This window comes from Mytilus trossulus, chromosome 13 (assembly GCF_036588685.1).
Source record: "Mytilus trossulus isolate FHL-02 chromosome 13, PNRI_Mtr1.1.1.hap1, whole genome shotgun sequence".
NCBI lineage: Eukaryota > Metazoa > Mollusca > Bivalvia > Mytilida > Mytilidae > Mytilus > Mytilus trossulus.
Window position 1 is genome coordinate 49765655 of NC_086385.1, and position 23511 is coordinate 49789165.

At 32.2% G+C, this 23511-nt stretch overlaps 1 protein-coding gene across 1 annotated transcript; it reads left to right on the forward strand.

Moving 5' to 3' along the window:
* Window positions 1-234: 234 nt before the first annotated feature.
* Window positions 235-4475, forward strand: LOC134695082 (uncharacterized). Its single transcript, XM_063556275.1, has 2 exons — window positions 235-358; window positions 4137-4475. The coding sequence occupies exons 1-2, from the start codon at window positions 237-239 to the stop codon at window positions 4348-4350; spliced, it is 336 nt and encodes a 111-aa protein (XP_063412345.1). The 5' UTR covers window positions 235-236; the 3' UTR covers window positions 4351-4475.
* Window positions 4476-23511: the final 19036 nt, after the last annotated feature.

The window sequence follows — 23511 nt, forward strand, 5'->3', positions numbered from 1 at the left end:
ATATCAAAACAGAAATCAAAAGGCCTGATTTATGTTAAAACAAAAATCGTATTACAGCTTATACATATAATAGCCACAAACAAAAAGCATAAAAGGTAAAACACTTTTAAAATGTGGGAGGATAAAAAAAAGAACTCACATTTAAAATAAACGTAATTCATGGCCGTGAAGTTTAAATACGTAAGATGTTACATTTAATGAATTTCAGTTTTCTATTTGTTTTGCAAGGAATTGACATGAAACTTAAAGAAAAGAAAAGAATCGACTTGTTGGAGAAAGATGCAGTAAACAGTTATTCAAATGCATCAGTTTCATTACGAAAATACAGGGCGAGAGCTATATCTAGTGACGACGGAAGGTAAGCGAATAAGAAAATGCAATAGTTCCCCTTTCTACCTTTTGTTTTTCATGTACGTTAAAACAATTTCACTACGGCAGGTTCTGATTAATTTCATATCTCATTTCAAATCGGAACTTGATTGATGTATATGACTTTCAATGTCATCATGCTCATCAATTAAACCATATTTCACACATATTATTAAGATACTTCCAAAAATAGAAGATCTGCTTCATATCGTGATCTGCTCACCGACATTGACAATAATGGACGAATTCAGACTTTACCCTATTACAAGTTTGATGATTTCAACTGTCCAATTGTTAGCATCCGGAGGATACTTGGCAGTAGTTATGTCTTCTCTTCCCATATCATATATAAAAAAGAAGATGTGGTAAGATTACCAATGAGACAACCGTCCACAAGAGACCTAAATTACACAGAAATGAACGTTATGACTATTTAAAACTTCACTCTTGTTAAGGTTCAAACTATTTAGACTATAAACCAGGTTTTTGTTTTAACAAAACATAAAGCCAACATCTATTAGGGGGGGGGGGGGGGGGCATGAAAAACGACTGAAATCGACAATACATGAGTTTAGAGGCCACAGTCTCCAACTGGTTTACCGACACGATATATCTGTGTCTATTAATACTAGCTATATATATATAGCAAAGTCATTTGTTTTTAAGTTTTATTCCCGTATGTGACATTTACACTCTGCTAATTTTTGAAAATTAAGGATAAAAATCATAAAAGACACAGATTCAACCACCATAACTCGTGTATTTCAATATTTCTTCCCTCTCAAAAGTTCAGCTTTGATTATTGAAAAAGCTGGCAGACCTCACGCTTTAAATATTGAAATTCCACTGTCTCCAGTGGATATATATATCGTAACACACTTGTTGCAGTGATGGAATCAACTTTGTTGGATGACTTCATTCATTCAATTTTTATTGAGACACCAATACATGTAAGCGGCTCATTGCATAGGCTCTTGTGGAAAGTTGTTACTGAACCTAAGTCCAATGTTTAAACACAATTTAATTTTTCAATACTAAAGGAGAGGGTGGTTATGAATATTTTCGGCTCTCTGCATTCCAAAACTAAAAAGTTGTGATAAAAGTAAGGTTTACAAATAAACCAAGATGACAAAAAATGTCAATTGACCGCATGAGGAGTTTTCGCGTTTCAAAGTCAATTTTACACCATTTTTCGTATATTTTTATTATTTTTTACATAAATCTTCTTTTTCGCAACTATTGGGCCAAAATAAACCGCAAATTTGGCCTTAATCATCCTTAGGGTGTCTAGTTTTAAAAAGTCTATCCGATGAGTCCACCCCACCCATCAACCAAGATGGCAATAATGGCAAAATATATAACATGGGGGTGAAATTCATTTAATGCAAAATAGTAATCTACAAAAAAGTCAATATGACCAAATTTGTCTAGTGTCCCATACGGAGTTATTGGCCTTTAAAATTGTTTTTTTTCACAATTTTCGTAAATTTGGTAATCTTTTACATCAATCTTCTCCTTTAAACAACTGGGCCAAATAAAACCAAAATTGCCTAAATCATTCATTGTCCAATAGCAAATAATTGCTCGTATCATACCTTTCTTTTTGTCAGTTAAGACTAGGAACCAAAATACTCAACTGACTTTAATGCAGGGTAGTCATATCAATTAAAAAAATTAAAGTGAATATTAGGGGTTTGATCTTTTTATCTTTGTAAACTTGTGTGGTTAAATCTTGACTGAGGTGCCATGTACATATAAATAATTGCCGGAGATTTAAGTAGTTGCGCACTAGTTTGAATGACTTTTGAACTAATGCACACTACTTTCTTGCTTAACCCACCCAGTTTGTTATCTTGGTCTTTATCTACCTTATCTCTTTATGAGGCTTATGTATTGGTACACAGCTAAGATTGATCGTAAGTATACTGAATTGTTCAATTTCGATCAAACTTAGTCGGCAGTACTTTTGTGAAACCGACTCATGGTCCAGTATAGTATACTGTTGTCCACCAGACACACATGTTTAAATACGACAGTGCAGTTACAATGTACGCTCGTAATAAGATAGCTTAGAAACTAATTTAATTACTTCTTTCACAAGATTTTAAAGCCCAGTATACAAAGTTGGTAAACAAACTATCTCGATGCGCTTTTCAAACAATTTCATATTTTGAATGCTTTGACAATTTTGTGACTTAATTTTTTTTATATTAAACAATGGGACAGTATACATAAAATGAAGTTAATACTCATTTCAATGTTAAATCATTGCTTATAAATTAAAGTCATATACAAAATAGTGATAAACATGATGATTCTGGTTTAGATATTGTTTTGAATTTATGTTGAAAAACTCCTATTACTATACATTTTGCCATGCATTTGTTTTATTTTTAGATAGATCAATTAAAAGTTTCACCAGCCGTTTCTCCTATATCCTCTTAAACTAGATAAAAATATACCGTAAAGTGGCATTTTTTATACAATTCGATACAAATGGCGTTGTATTGTGGAAATCATTGCATAAACCTTCGACGTTATCACGTGACTTTTGTTTGATATATCAAACCGGACACTGGAAACTGATTATTATCGAACTTAGGAACTGTAAATGAACTTATTTTCGCGGATACTTTATTTCGTGTTTAACAGTATGAAGTCCACTTCGCAGCGATTTAATTTCGCGATTTTTTTTGTATCTTTTTGAAGGAGTTTGATAAGTAAAGACTCAAGTTATACATATTCGCGACGATTTATATTTGCGTTATTTTCTAATAAATAAGTTCGTTTACAGTATTGTTTTCATGTATCTCAAGATGAAATTTATCTTAGAATACAAACAATTGGCTTTAATATTATAAGCGGTACCAATCGTATTGAACAAGATTCTTATTTTAAATATTCAATGTACAGAATTCGATTTACCCGAGAACACCATGTATTGTTTCATTGTTATTTTTTGAGAACTTTCGAAATCAAAAATCGCGAGCTCAAGCTGGAGATGTACTCATTTTATAAATATTTGTACAATGGGACAACAATGTCGAAATACTTTTTGTCAACTTTGAGAAAGGGAACTTTATTATTTGTTTTATTTAGCACATGTTATAATTTATGAACGGATAAAGGCAATTCTTTAAAATTGCTCCCTGACACGATAATGTTCAAACCGTTTCAAATTGAATTAACACTTATTATTATATTGGTTGCAATGAATTACATTGATTTCCCAGTTAGATAAAAACCGATAAGTTCCCATGTGAAATAAATGTAGTTATTTCACTCTCTGACGTCATACAACAAAAGGCGTTGTCAAGACGTCGATAACGTCGGATCAAAACAAATTGTGAATGCGTAGGAAAACATATGGTTCCTTACAGTTTTTACATTAATTTCATAAAAAAAAGCCATTAGCAAATGTAATAAAAAGTATTCCTAATCGGCGTATTTAAATATAAAAAATAAGACAACTTGTGACCGAACGCCGCTATGGATTAAACTCGTGCTGCGCACTCGTTTAATCCATGCGTCGTTCGGTCACGCGTTGTCTTATTTTTGATATTCAAATACGCCGATTAGTTATACTATAAATGTAATATTTGTCTACAGCGCATACATTAATCAGAAACGTCCAAGACCAGTGTATATTGAAAGCTGGGGGTGTATGAATACTATGAATTTATACTGGCAAAAAAAAGCGTCAGTGTTTATTTTACAATTGTATCTATGTTGTAAATATAGATTATTCCATGTTCTTGACTTTACAGTTATTCTCATGACGCAGAACATAGCTTACATGATCAAGTCGAAAAAGTGACAAAGGAGGTTGGAAAACTTCAAAATTTCTTGGAAGAGATTAAACAGGATATCAAAGACATAAAGTCATATAAGCAGAGAGTATTACTAGTTGAACTTCCTAAGGGTATTCCTAGTGGAACACATGTTCCAGAGGAGGTCCCAATGTTTCAACAAACGTCATAAACAATTACATAATTCTATTCTCAGTCAGGAACAGCCTGTACCAAATCTGGAATACAGCAGTCGTTTAATGTGTTTTAACCTTTGAGTTTGTCTTTTGTAAATATAGTTTTATTTTTGAATTTTTCTGGGAGTTCTGTATTTTTGGTATTTAATCCTCTGTTACTCAATGTAGACGTAAACAATAGCAATGTGCGTTGGTTTTACTCCGCTTATTCTATACAAAATGGTTGATAACAATAATTTTATTTACTCATCTACTGTGGATTCATTTATTTTCGTGGGTATCAATTTTCGTAGATTGACGTAAAACTGCATTCACGTGGATATTTGATTTTGTGGTTATGCCAATATCTGCATACAAAGTATATAAACAATCTACGTTTCGTTGAACATTTAAATTCGTGGTAATCATGTACCCACGAAATCCACGAAAATATCCAACGAATATTAATGAATCCACAGTATAAGTTTGTGTTTGGATTGAAATTGGTTTTTTATCAGCTAACTTTTATGTTTCTACTGTAAAAATCAATTTGCTTAAAACATGTATTGAGCTTAGCATTTAAAATGACAGTTCAATAAATTTAATGGGTATTATTTTTAATGCAAGAACATAAATACAATCCTCTGGTTAAATAAAAAAAAAGATAAAATTGCTTGCAGTATTATGTTACAAATTGTTTTAAATTGGTTATTTTTTTTAATAAAAGTATTTAGAAAAGATTAAAATCGGACGTATTTATGAAAATATTAATCTTAGAAATTAGATGGAAGAACACATTTCATCCGAAAATGTATTAGAAAAACAAAAACTACGGGGTATTCATTTATGAAACCAATTAGTACATCCACAGCAAAACAACACATATATGATGAATATATGATGAGCATTATTTAAAGCAACAGACGTTTACTGATGCTTGAACTGAATCAAACGATCAAGTAGAGATAATAAGATAATAAACAAAAACCAAGGGAATTGCAAGAGTTATCAAATGATCCATGCCCCCTACGGAAAAAAGCTAGGATAAGCTTCCCCTTCTATGAAATCAAAGGTTTAAAAATTAGTGATCATTCATTATTCTCAATATGAGATGCATGCCAAAAATATCTTATAATGCAATTCATAATAATACACTATACTAAATTGGTTTTTCATAAAAAAAAAGCATCCGTTTTCGTAAATGTGAACAAATCTGACTAGTGAAAATGTTCATCCTGTTTATCGAGTCAAGTTCTATCTGTCCTGAAATTTTATCAAGCATATAAACCGTTGTTGAGTTGTTGCCCTTGAGTTAGTAATATTATTATTAAATGTAAAGGTAATGTGAACATAGGTATTAAACAAGTTTCCTCATTGTCAGATTTAGTATGAGTGGCCGATTAACCTATGGATGAAGTTCGAAAGATGATTACTGAAATTGAAAATGGAAACAGGTAATGTGTAAAAGGGACAACAACCCGACCATAGAGCAAACTACAGCAGAATGTCATCAATTGGTCTTCAATGCAGCGCGAAACTCCCGCACCCATAGGTGTCCTTCAGCTGGCCCCTTAACAAATGTATACTAGTTCAGTGATAATGGACGTCATACTAAACTCCGAAATATACACAAGAACCGTAAATCAAAATTCATAAAAGGCCAGAGGTTATGGTGACTTTGTTCGTGGTATTCTATCTAAAGGCTTTTAGTAATACGATACCCACTGTTATTTTCGAATTTGTGTTTGTCGACTCACGATGAGTATCGTGTACAACTCAAAACACCAAAAAAGAGACCAATCTCTGAAAACTAAAGTGCAAATTACAATGTATCTAAATTCGAAATGATTTGAAGATCTTGTTAGGTTGTGCCCCGCGAGACGCGTTGTGGGAGACAAAAAAAAAACCTATTCCGTCTGTATGTATATCTGACAGGTCAACTCTCTCACGTGTACAATGTTTGACATATATTTATCACACTTGTAGGTTAATGTGAGCGTTGTCGCTGACAAATTTGAAAATCAAAGACGATTATTTTTTTTAAAGACACTAGAACATGTAAAACACACCCGCGAAATCGAGGGAATTTAGAGCATGGTTGAAAGTATGTATACTGTTGTAGCGAGAAATTTTGTAATAGAGTTTGTTCAGTAATACAGTTTAAAATACAAATGGCGTTGTATTCTGGAAAACATTGCATAAACTTTCGACGTTATCACGTGACCTTTGTATGTGAAATCCAATCGGACACACGAAACCGGTTATTATCGAACTGAAGTACTGTAAATCAACTTATATTCGCGGATACTTTATTTCGCGTTTTACACTATGCAGTCCACTTCGCAGCTATTTAATTTCGCGGTTTTCTTATCTATTGACGTAGTTTGATAAGTAAAGATCTAAGTTATACATATTCGCGACGATTTATATTCGCTATATTTTCTAATAAATCTCTCGCGAAAAGAAGTTGGTTTACAGTATTGTTTTCATGGATCTCAAGATGAAATATATCTTAGAAAACAAACCATTGGCTGTAATATTATAAGCGGTACCAATCGTATTGAACAAGATTCTTATTCTTAATATTTTATGTACTGTGTATTCGATATACTCGAGGACACCATGTATTATTTCATTATTATTTTTTAAGAACTTTCGTAATCACAAATCTCAAGCTGGATATGTATTCATTTGATACATATTTCGACAATAGGACAACGATGTCGAAACATTTTTTGTCAGCTTTGCCAAAGGGAACATTATCATTGTTTATGAACGGAAAAAGGAAATTCTCTAATATTGCCAATGTGCGGAACAATGACCTCAGGACTAATAATAACCTCCCTGACGCGGTCTTGGTCAAGCCGTTTAAAAATGAATTAACACTAGGTAAATGTAAAATGTGTATAAGGCGCATGCATTCATCAGAAACGTCCAAGACTCGTGTAAATTAAAAGCCGGGGATGTCTGAATACTATGAATCTCTACTGGCAAAAATAATACTAGTAAGTAGATTATTCCATGTACTTTACAGTTATTCTCATTACGCAGAACATAGTTTACACGAGCAAGTCGAAAAAGTGACAAAGGAGGTTGGAAAACTTCAAAATTTCTTGGGAGAGATGAAACAGGATATCAAAGACATAAAGTCATATAAGCAAAGATTCATAAGGGTGTTTCTAGTGGAACACATATTTCAGAGGTCACAATGTTTCAACAAACGTCATAAACAATTACATAATTCGATTCTCAGGCAGGAACAGTCCTTACCAAGTCTTGAACACAACATTTGTTTACCATTCGTTTAATGTGTTGGAACCTTTGATTTTGTCTTTTTAAAATGGATTTTTCTTTTTCTAGGAGTTTAGTATTTTTAGTATGTAACCTTCTGTTTCTCAATGTAGACGTAAAGAACAGCAATGTGCATGAGCATTATTACGCTTATTCTACAAAAAAAGGTTAAATACCATAATTCTATATATACACCTGGAAAAAAGTATTGCAACACCAAATTCAAATTCAAATTAAAAAAATACTTTTATTTTTCTGTTCAATAATTTGTTGAAATAGAACTAGTTTAACATTATTTAAATATAAACTGAGTTTAATCAATAAATATCGACTCTATCAGTTCTTATCTGCACATGCAGCTACTGTACTCGTTAACACTAAAACAGATGTTTTAATCCTCATTGTTTTCAACACTTAAAATAACCAAGTTTATAAATTTATGTTATTGACACCTTGTAATTGGTCATCCACAACTCATAACTGCAGCAAGATGGCAGATATCCAGCATGAGGGAAACAGGTATGCCGCCGTGATAATTGCACGTATTGTTGGTCATCTCCATTCCACTTTAAGTCTTTTTGAAAATACAAATCAGGCAAGAAACGATGTTAAAGACCGTCCGAGGTCAGGAAGACCCCCTATAACATCTGCTAAGGAAAATTAAGCATAATGAAGGTTGGTCAGAAGGAAACCTATTGCAAACAATACAATCATAAAAAGAGAATAATGACCATACATGAGCCTTTAAGCAAGAACTGTTCAAGATCGGCTCATCGCTACTGGTTATCTTGCGATAATACCATTTCGGCGACCTTTGCCTACGAACAGACACACAGATGCCCGTATCCAATATTGTGCAGAGCTGGCCAAAAATGGAAATTAACGTCGTGAAGAAAGATCCATTGTTCCAATGGAATTCGGTTTATCTTCCTTGGCCCTATCGATTTGAACCATATCGAGCATATATGGGACACTGTGGGGCGTAAAGTGCACGAAAGGACACCCCAGTTCAAACAGGTCATGAAATAATCAATACCCTTTGTCAAGAATGGTTGCTGCTAGCTTAACAACAAATGAGTCGACTTAGAAGACATTAGGATGCGGTTATACGTTTGAATGGAAGCTGCGCACAAAGTACTAATTATTTGGCGTATATCGACAAAACATGATGTGAATAATCATCTAAAGATTAATTTTGAAATGTTTGACATTGTAAAGTTCGACTACAGTAAAACTTGTAAACTGCATTTTTTTGTACAAAAAACACTTCATTTTGTTATAAAAATTTTGGTTCGATAAAACCTTTTTTTTTCATACATTTTTTGTTCGTTTTAAAGCCAATGTTATCATTAACTACGTTTCAATATTATTTTACAAATATTTTATCATATTCCATCCAAAATAAAAGACTGATTTTTCAAATCAAGGTGTTGCAATACTTTTTTCCATGTGTTTACTTATCTTTAAACTTGTGTTTGAATTTATATTGGTTTGTTATCAACTCACCTTTATTTTTTCCACTGTGAAAATCAATATGATTAACATGTGTATTGAGCTGAGCATCTAAATGACGGTACACTAAACTGAAAGGGTGATTTTAATGCAAGAACACAAAAATAATCCTCTGGTTAAATAAAAAAAAGAAGATAGAATTGCTTCCAGTATCATATTACAAGTTGTTTTAAGTTGGTTATTTTTTTTTATTAAAAGTATGTAGAAAAGATTTAAATCGGACGTTTTCATGAAAAGGTGAATTATAGAAATTAAATGGTAGAACAAATTTGCGTCCGACAAAAATCAAGGGAATTGCAAGATGAGTCAAATGAACCATGCCTCCTACGTAAATAGAATAAGCTTCCCCTGCGATGAACGTTAACAAATTAGTGATCATTATTTATTCTCAATTTGAGATGCATACCAAAGATATCTTTTAATGCAATTCATAATAATACACTATACTAAATTGATTTCTCATTATATAAGCATCCGTTTGCGTAGCTCATGTGTACATTGGCATTAACAAAATCTCCTAATTGTCAGATTTAGAATGAGTGGCCGGTTTACCTATTTATGAAGTCCGAATGTTGATTACTAAAATTAAAAATTGAAGCGGGGAATGTGTCAATGAGACATCAACCCGACCATAGAACAGACACTTACAAAAGGTCACCAATAGGTTTTTAATGCAGCGAAAAACTGCCGCATCCTGAGGGGTCCTTCCGTTGGCCCCTTAACAAATATATACAAGTTCAGTGATAATGGACGTCATTATCAACTCCGAATTATACACTAAAAACATAAATTAAAATTCATACATAGCAAAAAAAGGCCAGATGTTATGGTGATTATGTCCTTGGTATTGCTATCTAAAGGCTCCCAGTAATACGATACCCACTGTAACTTTCGAGTTCGTTTTTGTCGACTCACGATGAGTATCATGTACAACTCAAAACACCAAAAACAGACCAATCTCTGAAAACCAAATGGCAAATTAATATGAATCTAAATTCGAAATGATTTTAAGATCTTGTTGAATTGTGCCCCGCACGATGCGTTGTTGGAGACACAAAAGACCTCTTCTGTCTGTCCGTTTGTCTGACAGGATTTGTTTAGCTCTCTTACGTGTACAGTGCTTGACAGAATTTATCACACTTGTAGGTTTATATGAGCGTTGTCGCTGAAAAATTTGAAAATCAAAGCCGATCATTTAAAAAAAAAAGACTAGAACACACCCGTTAATTTGCTGTTATCATCATCAGAAGTCATCGCAGGTCAATTCGGTGGTTGATAAGATTGCTTCTAGACTAAAACACACGCGAGACGAAACTACATATAATTTTGCCATGCCCTGTAAATCTATTATTTTAGGCTTTTTTTTTATAATTTTGATAAATGTTACGCATGGTTATAAATCTAATATGAGATTTGAGTTAAATCGGTGAACATGAATAAGACAGCAAGTGCCCATTTAAGAGCAAACGCTCGTTGACTAGGAAAAGCTCAAAATTGAAGTTAATTTACTATATTCTATATGTCTACGTAACATTAAAGTGTATTCTTTACGTTATATTTATGTATGCACCCAACTGTACATGAATACGACATTAAACCATATGCCTAAGTTTGTAAGCCATATGACAATGAAAAAATAAATCAGAAGTGACCCTGTGTGAACCGGAAGAATCTATTGGTGGGTATTTATCTAGTGTTAAAGTAAACAGAACCTTCAATTAGAAATCAATATCATATACTATACTAGTATTAAAAATTACCGACATTGACATTTTTCAACCCGGAGTAACGAACTGCATGCATTTACCGCACAAAATGTAATGAAACCGTTGGCTACAATAAGCTATAAATTCAACGACTATCTAAAGAAGATATTAAGAATTCGATATCAAACTACATCATCTCGAGTGGAAAAACCTTCTCCAGTTCTCTGACTAAATGTTGTTTTTATTTAGGTTTCCCGAAATTTCTCTGGAAAGACCTTCTATATTTCGTTCTGATTATAAGGACTTTCCACATATCTGTAGAAATACTTGTTGCATTTCTTCTGATTTTTGTTTCTTCTAACAAATTTGTTTCATGCAGTATATAGTGGTTTTGCAAGACGGTGCTTTTATATAGATTTTTTTGCATAAGTATGATATTGAAAAGTTTTGCGTTTGTAGACCGACCTTGTGAAGTTGAATACTTCTTATTGTTATCGAATACTGTTTTTATTGTTCGTTTATCTTCTCTGTAATAATAAACATGGTAAAAGAAATCGAAAAAAGATTTTACGAAAGTGACAATATGAGAGTTATTACCTCCTGTGTATTTTAATCTACCTCAGGCATAGACTACCTTAGCTGTATTTGGCGAATCTTTTAGGAATTTTGGTCCTCAATGCTCTACAACCTCGCACTTTTTTTGGATTAGAGCGTCACTGATGAGTTATATGTAGACGAAACGCGCGTCTGGCGTATAAACTAAATTTAGTCCTGGTATCTATGATGAATTTATTTACAACTGCTGGGTCGATACCACTCCTGGTGGAGATTTATTTCCCCGAGGATATCACAAGCCAAGTAGTCAGCACTTTTTGTGCTGACATGAATTGTCATTGATATGGTTATATTTTTAAATTTACTGTTATAAAATTTAGAATTATTTGAAATATTAAGGCTTTTCTACCTTAGACATAGATTACCACAGCTGTATTTGGCAAAAATGTTAGGAATTTTGGTCCTCAATGCTCTTCAGCTTCGTATTTTATTTGGCCCTTTTTTAACTTTTTTGGATTCGAGCGTCACTGGTGAGCCTTATGTAGACGAAACGCGCGTCTGGCGTATATACAAAATTTAGTCCTGGTATTTATGATGAGATTTTTTACAACCACTGTGTCGATGCCACTGCTTGAGGAGATTTATTTCTCCGAGGACATTGCAAGCCCAGTAGTCAGCACTTTGTGTGCTGACATGAATTGTCATTGATATCTTTATCAGTCAGGGGCATTACTTAAACAAGTAACAATTAAAATTACCTATACAAGTAATGTTGAAAACGAGGCTTATTTGAATATAACTCAATATATAAGTTATTTTTCTGAATATTATTTTTATAGGTGTCCAAGAATACAGATTTTACTAGCTTTAAATAATTTTCACAGTAATCTGGTTATTTTTCCCTTGATATATAAAAACGAATTCTTCAGAAACACTAATTAACTTTCCGACGCACTTATCTTTCATACCGACGCTCCTTGGTCAAAGATTGGTCTTATGGGACTATTAAATTATAATGTTCCTCCAAAATCTTGAAGGTAGACTGGTATAAATAGATAGATACTTGTGAATTAATTAAGACCTGAAGTTATTTATAATTTGTAACCTAAATCAATTACATATGTGCCTTAGATAAGTGTAATTGCTATTTTTTTCAAAAATGTTTAAAATAACTTATTCAAGTAATTTTTTTGTCATTATTTTCAAAGTAACCTTTTATCTCTATACTCCTCTCAAATCTGATAAATTCTTTATTTTTTTATATAAAATGTTGTTTAAAATCATGAAAACTACATTTAGTCTATGTTTCTATTGAAAATTAAAATAAATCTATTAAGTAATTTTATTATTTTTAAAATAAAAAATTACTTATATAAGTAATTAAAAAAAATAACTTGTTTAAGTAACGCCCCTGACTGTTTATATATATATACTGTATATAAATTTACTGTTATAAAATTTATAATTATTTAGAATTGAGGAAACGCGAGTCTGGAGTATATACTAAATTTAGTCCTGGTATCTATGATGAGTTTATTTACATTAGTTATCTATAACTGTATACAATGATTGGTAGGTTGAAGTCCTTTGTTCACTAATTTGAAATTGAAGTTAAGGTCAAAGGTCAAGGTAATATACCATATTTTGATTTTACCTTGTTTTTCATCTACTCTAGAACTAAGCAGATATAAACTAAATGTTTAGAGCAAAATGTTTACCTCATTATGACGAACATCTGATATATTTCAATTAAACAGCATCTTATAGGAGAAAAAGTCCTTAAATTGGTTAAATTCAAGGCTAATTATTCTACAAGTTGGTTCGTAGTAAAGCAATATGGTATTATGCAATTTTAAAGTGGCATACGACCCTGACTATATCAACCGGAAAATACATTGAATTGACAGGTTGAAGTCTTGTCCATTCCTTTTATAAAAAATGTAATAAGAAACAATGAAATGAAGTATAAGGAAACCATAAATATTTGGAATCTGTGTGAATAATGATTTGATATGATACTGGAAGTCATATTTTTTAAACCGGAAGTAGCAAATTAAATCCTGAATTCAGAGAAAGATATATGTATATATATATATATCCCTTTTATTTATTGAATCGTTATGGAAAACCCTATGCTAGGACGCCAAAAGTAACTCTGAGTAAACCAAAGTAGCTTCTCGTCAATCATTTAGAAAATGATGTGTTAAGACCTTCAATTGTTTCTCAACAATTATATCTATTTTATTTCTTCTTTTGCCTCGTTTTTTTTTCTTTGGTGTAAAGCGGTTTGGTAGATATCTCTCGAATTTGTTGTATATGATTTTAAACAGTAATTGCGCTGTTTAACCGAGCGCTTATGATTCTGTAATCTTGTCATCAATCTTATTAGATATCGACAAAATAATTTTACTAAACTGATACTAAGCGACACGTCGTAAAATATCTTACATACAAACGTGTATTGGCATTTAAAGGAAATTACCTTCTAGTACACCTTCTAGTAAATTGTATCTTGGAATAACACTCACTTCCCCTCATACAGTAGAGACTAAGTGACATTTCATTTTAAGACCTTGCTCAATAACCTCCAAATAAGGTCAAAGGTGTAATCCGGCAGTATAGATTTGTTTGCACGTCTTTAATGTTAAAGTATAAAGAAGCAAGCGGGAAATGACGAATTATCTCTCCTTTTTCAAACAGAAAATTATAACGTCACCAGTGTCTGAGCAGAAAGTTGATGAACCAGGGGTATGTCAAAGAACGTCTCGTCCTTTTTCTAAAAAAGTTCATCGGAAGATACCCAGAACTTGTTGATAAATATTCCGTATCAACTTCACAAATAATACAAGATGGTCTTGAAGTATAGATTTTGTGTACTGACGTTGGTTATCATCTTAATAACGCGTTATAGTGTTATTTTATTAGTCTTTATTAATATTGCTTGTACATTTTTGAGATATTCTTTTGAATTGACTCTGTGGTTATATAAAAACATCATGCTTTGAACGACAAAATTATTTCATTTACTTAAATTACTCTTACTTATGGATTTTTACATACTATGAATGATAAAATTATTCATTAAAATACTTTAAACTTCTGTTAAGTCTGTTTTTTATTTTATACATTTGACGTGATACTGTACGTATGTATCCCATCATACTTTGAACCACACCTTATTTATTTATTTTTATTACATTTACTGTTGAGTCTGTTGTTTGTTATATCAACTTGACTATGCATGTATGTATACATCCATACTTTGAACGACAAATTTATTTTTATGTCTACCTGTGCGAATTTCAAATGCGCAATTTTACACGGGTAGACTTTATATACATAAATTAAGTGGTACAAGAAAAGCAAAATGAGTATGTTAAATTTGATGTATGCCTTTTTGTGATTCTTCGTTACATTTGTTGTTTTTATAGTGATGCAAGTATGTTTGTTTTGTTCATACTTTTAACGACAAAATTATTTTTATGTCTACCTGTACGAATTTCAAACGCGCATTTTTACACCAGCAATGACAACCTTCTTTCCTTGACGGGTAGACTTTATATACATAAATTAAGTGGTACAAGAAAAGCAAAATGAGTATGTTAATTTTGATGTATGCCTTTTTGTGATTCTTCGTTACATTTGTTGTTTTTATAGTGATATTAAGATGATAACACAATAATGACTGCTGTACCCCTATTTTTGACATTTTTACTCTTTGAGTATGTTTGTTTTGTTCATACATCGTTGACAATGTAATGGAATTTGATGCGACTGTCATACAAGTGAGAGGTTTAGCTAGCTATAAAACCAGGTTCAATCCACCATTTTCTACATAAGAAAATGCCTGTACCAAGTCAGGAATATGACTGTTGTTATCCATTCGTTTGATGTGTTTGGACTTTTGATTTTGCCTTTTGATTTTGGATTTTCCTTTTGAATTTTCCTCGGAGTTCGGTATTTTTGTGTTTTTACTTTTTTATACAAAATGTAGAAACCACATCATTTATTTGTTTTTAAATCAGTATACATCTATCCATATATGATACCTTTAACTAGATTTTATCATTTTTCACATCAAATATATCGTTTCGGGTGGAAGAACCTCAATTGTTCTTTCAATAATTGGATTTTAATCAATAAAACGATAAAGTAGAAACACCGATTGTTTTCTTTTCTGAAATTTATATTTTTTCTTCCCCCAAAATATTTTTTCCCGCTGTAAGCTGTCGTCTAGTTATTTGGTATATGAAATCGAACAGTTAATACGCTTTTGAAACAAACATCGCTTACTTGAATACTTTTCATATCAGAGTTATTTCCCTGAACACTGTCTGTTCTAAGACTTTGCAAAGAATCCAAAAAATGTATTTACCAAATTGCCTCTGATATCCGAAGGATGTTTTGATTTTTTTTACAAAAGCTGTATAGAGATTTTAAGTTAGAGTTAATTCAATTGATGCATTTGATATAAGTGATATCCATTTGTAACTGAAAATAAAGGTAAGAGAGAGGGTGGGGGGGGGGGGGGGTGTTTTGACTTACATAAAGGGTTATTGGTCCGAAAATAGTAAGAAAAAAAAATTCTATCTAGGTCGACTGAAAACGTAATTCCAAGTAGTTTAAATGTACTGGAGCCCCATTTCAATCCCCACTTTACACAAATTTGATCCTGACTATGTTTTTTGCTACCTATCCAAATAACACTTGTTTTTTTCCATATCAATCTTAAGTTCCGAGATTTCAGCATACAATTGGAGAACACAAAGAGATGCATCGAGCGATTCTGGCGAGCCATCTAATATCAAGGATGTATCATCTGTTACTATATATCCCTAGTCCAGATGAGAATATGTTATTTAATTTAACAAATAAAATGTATACTTTTATCTGGGATAATCAACCAGATAAGGTCAAGCAAAATCTTTTATATCAAAATTATTATAAGGGTGGATTAAAAATGCTAAATTTAAAAGCATTTATACAGATACTAAAACTTACAGGGGTGAGACGTTTGTATAATTCGAATTCAGAGCTGGTGAGATTAGTCTCTATTGTGGAGCAAGTAAATTTTATTGAAATAAGTCATATTGGGCCTACTAAAAGGCCATCAAATAAATTTTGGCAAGAGGTTGTTGATGCTTGGAAAACCCTTAATCAAATTAGAAAACCAAGATGAATTGATGAAATTCTATCGTATTCTTTATGGGAGGAAGAAAACTTTAAAATTGGTTGTTTAAGAGTCTACTATAAAAACTGGGCAAATGCGTTAACTTGGGCAGTGCAAGATTTGTAAGATGACCAGGGCAAAGTTATGTGATATCAAAATTTCCAACAATTATATCAATTTAGGCCAAATATTTTACATTATTATGGAATAGCACACTCGCTTACTGAGTGGTTAAACACATACATTTTTTGAAAATATTGTCATGTAAAAAGTAAAATCACAAAAATACTGAACTCTGAGGACAATCAATTTGGAAAGTCCATAATCACATGGCAAAATCAAAAAAACAAAACGCATCAAAATCGAATGGACAAGAACTGTCATATTCCTGACTTGGTACAGGCATTTTCAAATGTAGAAAATGGTGGATTAAACCTGGTTCAATAGCGCTAACCCTCTCACTTTAATAACAGTCTCATCAAATTCCGCTACATTTACATGATGCGTTAAATAAACAGTCACAATTAAAAAAATAGTCAAAATATGGGTACAACAGTCATCATCGTATAACAATTTTAAAAGGAACAATTTAACAGGACACAAAAACATCTACTATCTACGAACACATGGATTGATTTGAGTGTCTGACGTCAGAAAAATTATATACGTCACATAATCACGTAATCTATCATATGTTACCATAGGGGATTGTTTTCAAACCCGGGAGAACACATTATGTTTCTTATTTTAAAAAAGTCTACATAAGCCATCATATGGCACTGGACATGATATTTGTTACCAAATTTAAATATAAATGGGATCAGAATCTATCGTATCTGGTGGAAATACCACCATTTGTTCTGTGGAAAATTGATTTATAAAAATTATTATTATTATTATTATTATTACTATTATTATTATTATTATTATTATTATTTTATTATTACTATTATTATTATTATTATTATTATTATTATTATTATTATTATTATTATTATTATTATTATTATTATTATTATTATTATTATTATTATTTATTATTATTATTATTATTATTATTATTATTATTATTATTATTAGAGGCGGGCAGACCACACCTTCATTTAAATAAGATTTAACAACAACTTCACCTAGATAAATTGATATTTCCAGTAACCGATCGTAAGAAGTACATAAACCATGTTGAAATAATAATTATAATCGCAAGCAAACGCTATATATTTTTCAAACATTAAAAGTAGATGTCCGCCCTTTGTGTGTGCTTCTTATTCTGGTATCTTTTGCGATAGCTTGTCCTTGAATCAAGTAGAATGTACCTGTGCAGGAGAAGAACCAAGCAGTGTCAATCTTTCCTCGTACTGATGTGCCAGATCTCCTAATCGAAACACAACCGACTCTTCAGAGTTCCTTTGAGTTTCAAAAATGTATGTGACCAGCTCGGCTAATGCAGTTTCTCTTATTATAATTTCCTCCTGTGTGCAACTGCTTTCGATCTCTTTTTGTCTCTTTTTTTTTTTTTATCTCTCTCTGTTATATACAGCTGCGAGACAAGTTAAGTGGTACTCCATCTCTTGTGCTTTAACATCACCACTACTCAGCTTTGCCAACAGTTGTTTATCCTGATGAGCTGTTGTTCAATCCACTAGTCATTGGTTTAGATTCATTGTCATTACCTCTCTTAAGAAAGATAATGGTGACTCTTTATCACAAATGAAACATTTATGCACATTTTCAACTGGATTTTGTTGTTGATATTTAGAACGAGGAGTACACATAAAAGGTTTAGGAGACGTACAATCACTTGAACTTCCAGATGGTATCGGTGACATATTGCGTTTCTGGGCTCTCTCAAGTTAAGTATTATTGAACTTTATCCTACACACATAATGGTACTTTGCATTTTCTTTTTTCATTGTAATTTCAATACCCTCTCCGTGGTTTAATTGCCGAATATCAAGAGGGATAGGGAGGGCATTAAATTCACGAAAAAGAGGGATATGTTTGCCTTACAATGTATATCCTTCTTCTGACGATGTTAGTAGGTCTGTTGTGACCTCCTGACACAAACAACATGTTGTCAATCAGTTTCCCAACTATTTGCTGAAGAAGCTTATAAGCGAATTCTTTTCGCCATTTCAAAACATAAGTAACTATTATATACACAAAATTAATCAACAATGAACTTAAAGAACAAGAACGCGAATCTTATCTGACCAATAAATAAATGCAACAGCAAAGAAGAACCAAGTGAAACTAATCAACTATTTGAAAAGTACACGAAGAGTGTGTGTTTGTAACTTGAATACATTTACCCAACATAGAGAAACGTCAGAGGTAAAATTCTAGAAATTGTATAAAATTCAAGATTACTTTTCTTATTATGTAATTTGATGTATTAACAGTATTATTATTATAAAATTGTGTTAGTAAAAAGTAAAATCAATTTGGAAAGTCCACAATCACATGGCAAAATCAAAAAACAATACGCATCAAAAACGAATGGACAAGAACTGTCTTATTCCTGACTTGGTACAGGCATTTTCAAATGTAGAAAATGGTGGATAAAACCTGGTTCTATAGCGCTAACCCTCTCACTTTAATAACAGTCTCATCAAATTCCGCTACATTTACATGATGCGTTAAATAAAAGGGATAGTTAGTAAAAGGGATAGAATTCCTTCAAATCAATAGCTTATCGGAATTGCAAATAAAACTTCGTAACTAAAAATATGAACGGTGGAAAGACAAGTACCGAGCCACGTCTTATAACAATGAGAACACACACTCTCAAAAAGATTAACTGGAATAAAATTGCGCCCTCGATCAGTGGCGGATCCAGAAAAAAATTGGGGGGTGGTCCCAAATGAATATTGAATGGTATGAAAAAGGTTAAAAAATACCTTCCACGTTATGGAAGATCATGAATTTGGACAACACCATGCAATGCACATATTCCTAGGTAAAGGAATTTAATGACATGTAAAACTGATTTTTATTTAAGACTCTATACCATATCTTGCAATCTAAAATAGCACAACATACAACTGTCATCTGAATAAGGCAAGCTGTAGAATAGGTATTGTTATTCTTTTACTTTTCTACATTGGCTAGAGGTATAGGGGGAGGGTTGAGATCTCATAAACATGTTTAACCCCGCCGCAATTTTGCGCCTGTCCCAAGTCAGGAGCCTCTGGCCTTTGTTAGTCTTGTATGATTTTAAATTTTAGTTTTTTGTGTATAATTCGGAGTTTTGTTTGACGTCCATTATCACTGTACTATTACAGAAGTAGCAATACACAGTTAGGAGTTTAGTTTCGCATTTTGGCCCCTGTGGATTTTTCTAATAGGAAAGTTATTGTATAATTAATTTCATTTTTAGACAGATGAGTGCTTATTTAGCCTTCATAGATGGTTTATAAGAGCATCAATATTATTTTTTACATGTTTTATGGGCTGTTTTCTGTTTGACAATCCGTATTTTCATAGCTAGAGCGGTCATCGGTCCAGAAATTAATGTACTGTTTACAAACACTCTTTTTCTACATGAAGTTTTCGACGCAATTTTACAAAAAAATGAGATGAAAGACATATGATTTTCATTGGATTTGCTGAATATATGTACACAGTTTCAGAAAAGGTATTACTTCAAGCGATTGAAATTCTACTTTTAGCCAAATTTTGGGGAAATATTTGACATCTTTCCCCACCTTTTTGCAATATTTTATGACAAATAAATGCAGATTGTTGCCATGGATACACCAAAAAGAAATTATATTTTACCATTTGATTTACTGGATATAAAATTTATGGAAAATTTTGATTACATACATATGCCCATATGTGACACAAACAGTAAGCTTGCTATTGCAAGAAAGCAATGAAAAGGGGGTGGTAAAATTCATAAAGGCAAATTTTAGGATTTTTTCCTAACTGTTTATTGCTACCTTATGCATATTTTAGGGGCCAGCTGAAGGACACCTACGGGTGCGGGAATTCTCGCTACATTGAAGACCCATTGGTTGACTTCGGCTGGTGTTTGCTCTATGGTCGGGTGGTTGTCGCTTTGACATATTCACCATTTCCTTTCTCAATTTTATTAGCTAAAATGTTCCAAATCGGTAAAAATAGTTTTACGTAAAATTGTTCAAAATTTACTAATTCAACAAACTTGACAGTCGTTAATCAGGTCATTCAATATCATGCTTCGAGGGGTTTCCTTACAAAGTTATCTATAAGTTGTTTTATGTTTAGTTCCAAACTGTAGTGCACATGCATCAACGCAAGTCCGTTTAAACGCGATTGTCCCATAGTTGTTCTCGGGTAAGTTTTTAGAAGTGATAGACTATTGGCATATAATCTATCGAACCTAATGTAGCAATCGAAGATTAGTCGAAGATTTGTGGAATGTAACAACTGACATGATTCGGGTTATAAAACAGTCATATTTGGAATTTAAAAAAATCAGGAGTGGGTTATCGACCGATATTTGACCGAAAGTGATACTTTATCTTATATAACAATGATTTACTCCATTTTGTAATATATTGGATACAATACAAGCAAAACGGGCAATAAATATGATATCTTTTTCCTGTGAAGACGTCATTTCGAAAATCCAAGATGGCCGCCATGATCGGATGATTTTTTTTTGTGGCTATCCCCCTAACATGATTACATACACCTAAAGGCATGTTCTTACAAAGTTTCATGCTTGTATCACCATTTGCATGATTTTTGTGGTAAGCTGCTTAACTAATAGATTACATTACAAAGTTAACTGCTGTACCGAAACGTTTTTACATTTTAGCTATTTTGTCTGTTTTTCTTTGCTGACATATTGGTTTCATTTTGATGTAATTATTTGTGATTGTAATACAAAGCGAGGCACATGATGTGAACAAAAATTATCCACAGTTTTCTACATGAGGAAGTGAGTGTCCCAGGTCAGGGAATGTGACAGTTGTTTTCCATGTGCTAGCTGTGTTTGAGCTTTATGATTTTGCAATTTGATAATAGACTTTTTTATTTCACTTGAAGTTTTAAGTATGTTTGTTTTGTTTTACAGAGCTAGCTAAGAAATATACAACTACATATAAGCTCATTATCATGAATTAACAAATCAACAAAACAAAAAAGCGAATTTCATTTTTTGGTAAACGGGAACTAAAATGTGACCTTATCGTACGGATAAATGTTATTGATTTCTTTTAAATGTATCTATTATAGGATGTCGACTGAGTAAGATTTCTTTTCATAGCAAAATGTACACAATAAGTTGTGACCCAAAATTCCATAAAAATTTGTCAAATACGCTTAAGGTATTATAGTCCCGAGATAAGAAAGTCCTTTTTCAAAAATTCAAAGTTTTGTAACAGGAAATTTATTAAAATGACCGTATAACTAATATCCATGTCAACGTCGAAATGCGGACTACTGAGCTGGTGATACCCTCAGGGACGAAATGTCTATCATACCGAACTAAAGCGATGACGTCACAAAGATTTGACTCCATATCAATGATTGCTTGTCTTCCATATATTCCATTTACGTTTACTCATCATACAATTAAGATTCATAAATTATTTTACTTCAGTTTTCTACCTCGTACTTGATTTTTCATTTATTGAAATTGTTCATAAATGTTATCCATTTTCAAACACATGTGTACAAATATCTATAACAAAAAACTTGTCAAGATATCAAACACTTCAAAATAAAAGAAACGACTGTGGAAGATCCGTCATTAAATTTAGAATGGAAATGGGAATGTGTCATGTATTTAGTTTTAATGTCATATTTGTCATCCTCATCGGATTTTGTCTAATGCTTAGTTCGTTTCTGTGTGTGTAACATTTTAATGTTGTGTCGGTATTCTCCTGTTATATTTAATGCCTTACCCTCGGTTATTAGTTTGTGACCCGGATTTGTTTTTTGTCTTTCGAATTATTAGTTTTGAACATCGGTATACTACTGTTGCCTTTATTAATTCAAAGAGACAACAACCTAACAATATAACAGACAACAGCGGAAGGTGACCAATAGGTCTTCAATACACCGAGAAACTTCGGCACCCGAAAGCGTCCTTCAGCTATCCCCTAAACAAATATATATACTAGTACAGTGCTTATGGACATTATACCTAACTTCAAAGTATACACAAGGAACTAAAATTAAAAAGCATACAAGTCTAACAAGAGGAATATTTCAATATGAAAGTCCCTAATCAAACGGAAAAATTAAAGGATAAAACACTTCAAAGGAATGGACAACAACTGTCATGTTCCTGACTTGGTATAGGCATTTAAAAATTTGGAAAATGATGGATTGAATCTGGTTCAATACCGCTAACCTCTCACTTTTATGACAGTTGCATCAAATTTCATTTTTGTTATTCAACGATGCGTGAACAAAACAGACATAATCGGTGAAATAGTATATATAATATAATATGGTTACAGCAGTCATTATAGTCTTACAGTCTCATGCATATAAACATGACAAACAAACATAAAAAATACAAAAAAAAACAATTATCAAATTAAAAAAAAAAACACATTCCTTGTTTCGCGTGTTGAGCGTCAAAATATGCAAACGTCAACACAGCCGAAATGTAATTCTATTTTTACCATTTAAATTCGGATAACATCTGTTTATTTGCTATATTTGTAATATCGAGCTGTCTAATTTATAAATATTGTTTTGGTTTAAAATTTTCATCTTATTATGATTTATCTACTATCAAACATCATTAAGTTCAAAACATGTAAACAAAAAGAAATTATTTTATGCAAACAAAATCATGATATCCATATGGGCAAAGCAAGCAGGTAAAACGTGTCAGCAAGAACACCGATAAAACATTTGTCTGTGAGGTAAAGAAACAGATAAATATTACGCACTTGTTGAAAACTTGTAAATTTTTTACTTTTCTGTGGCAAGTCAGG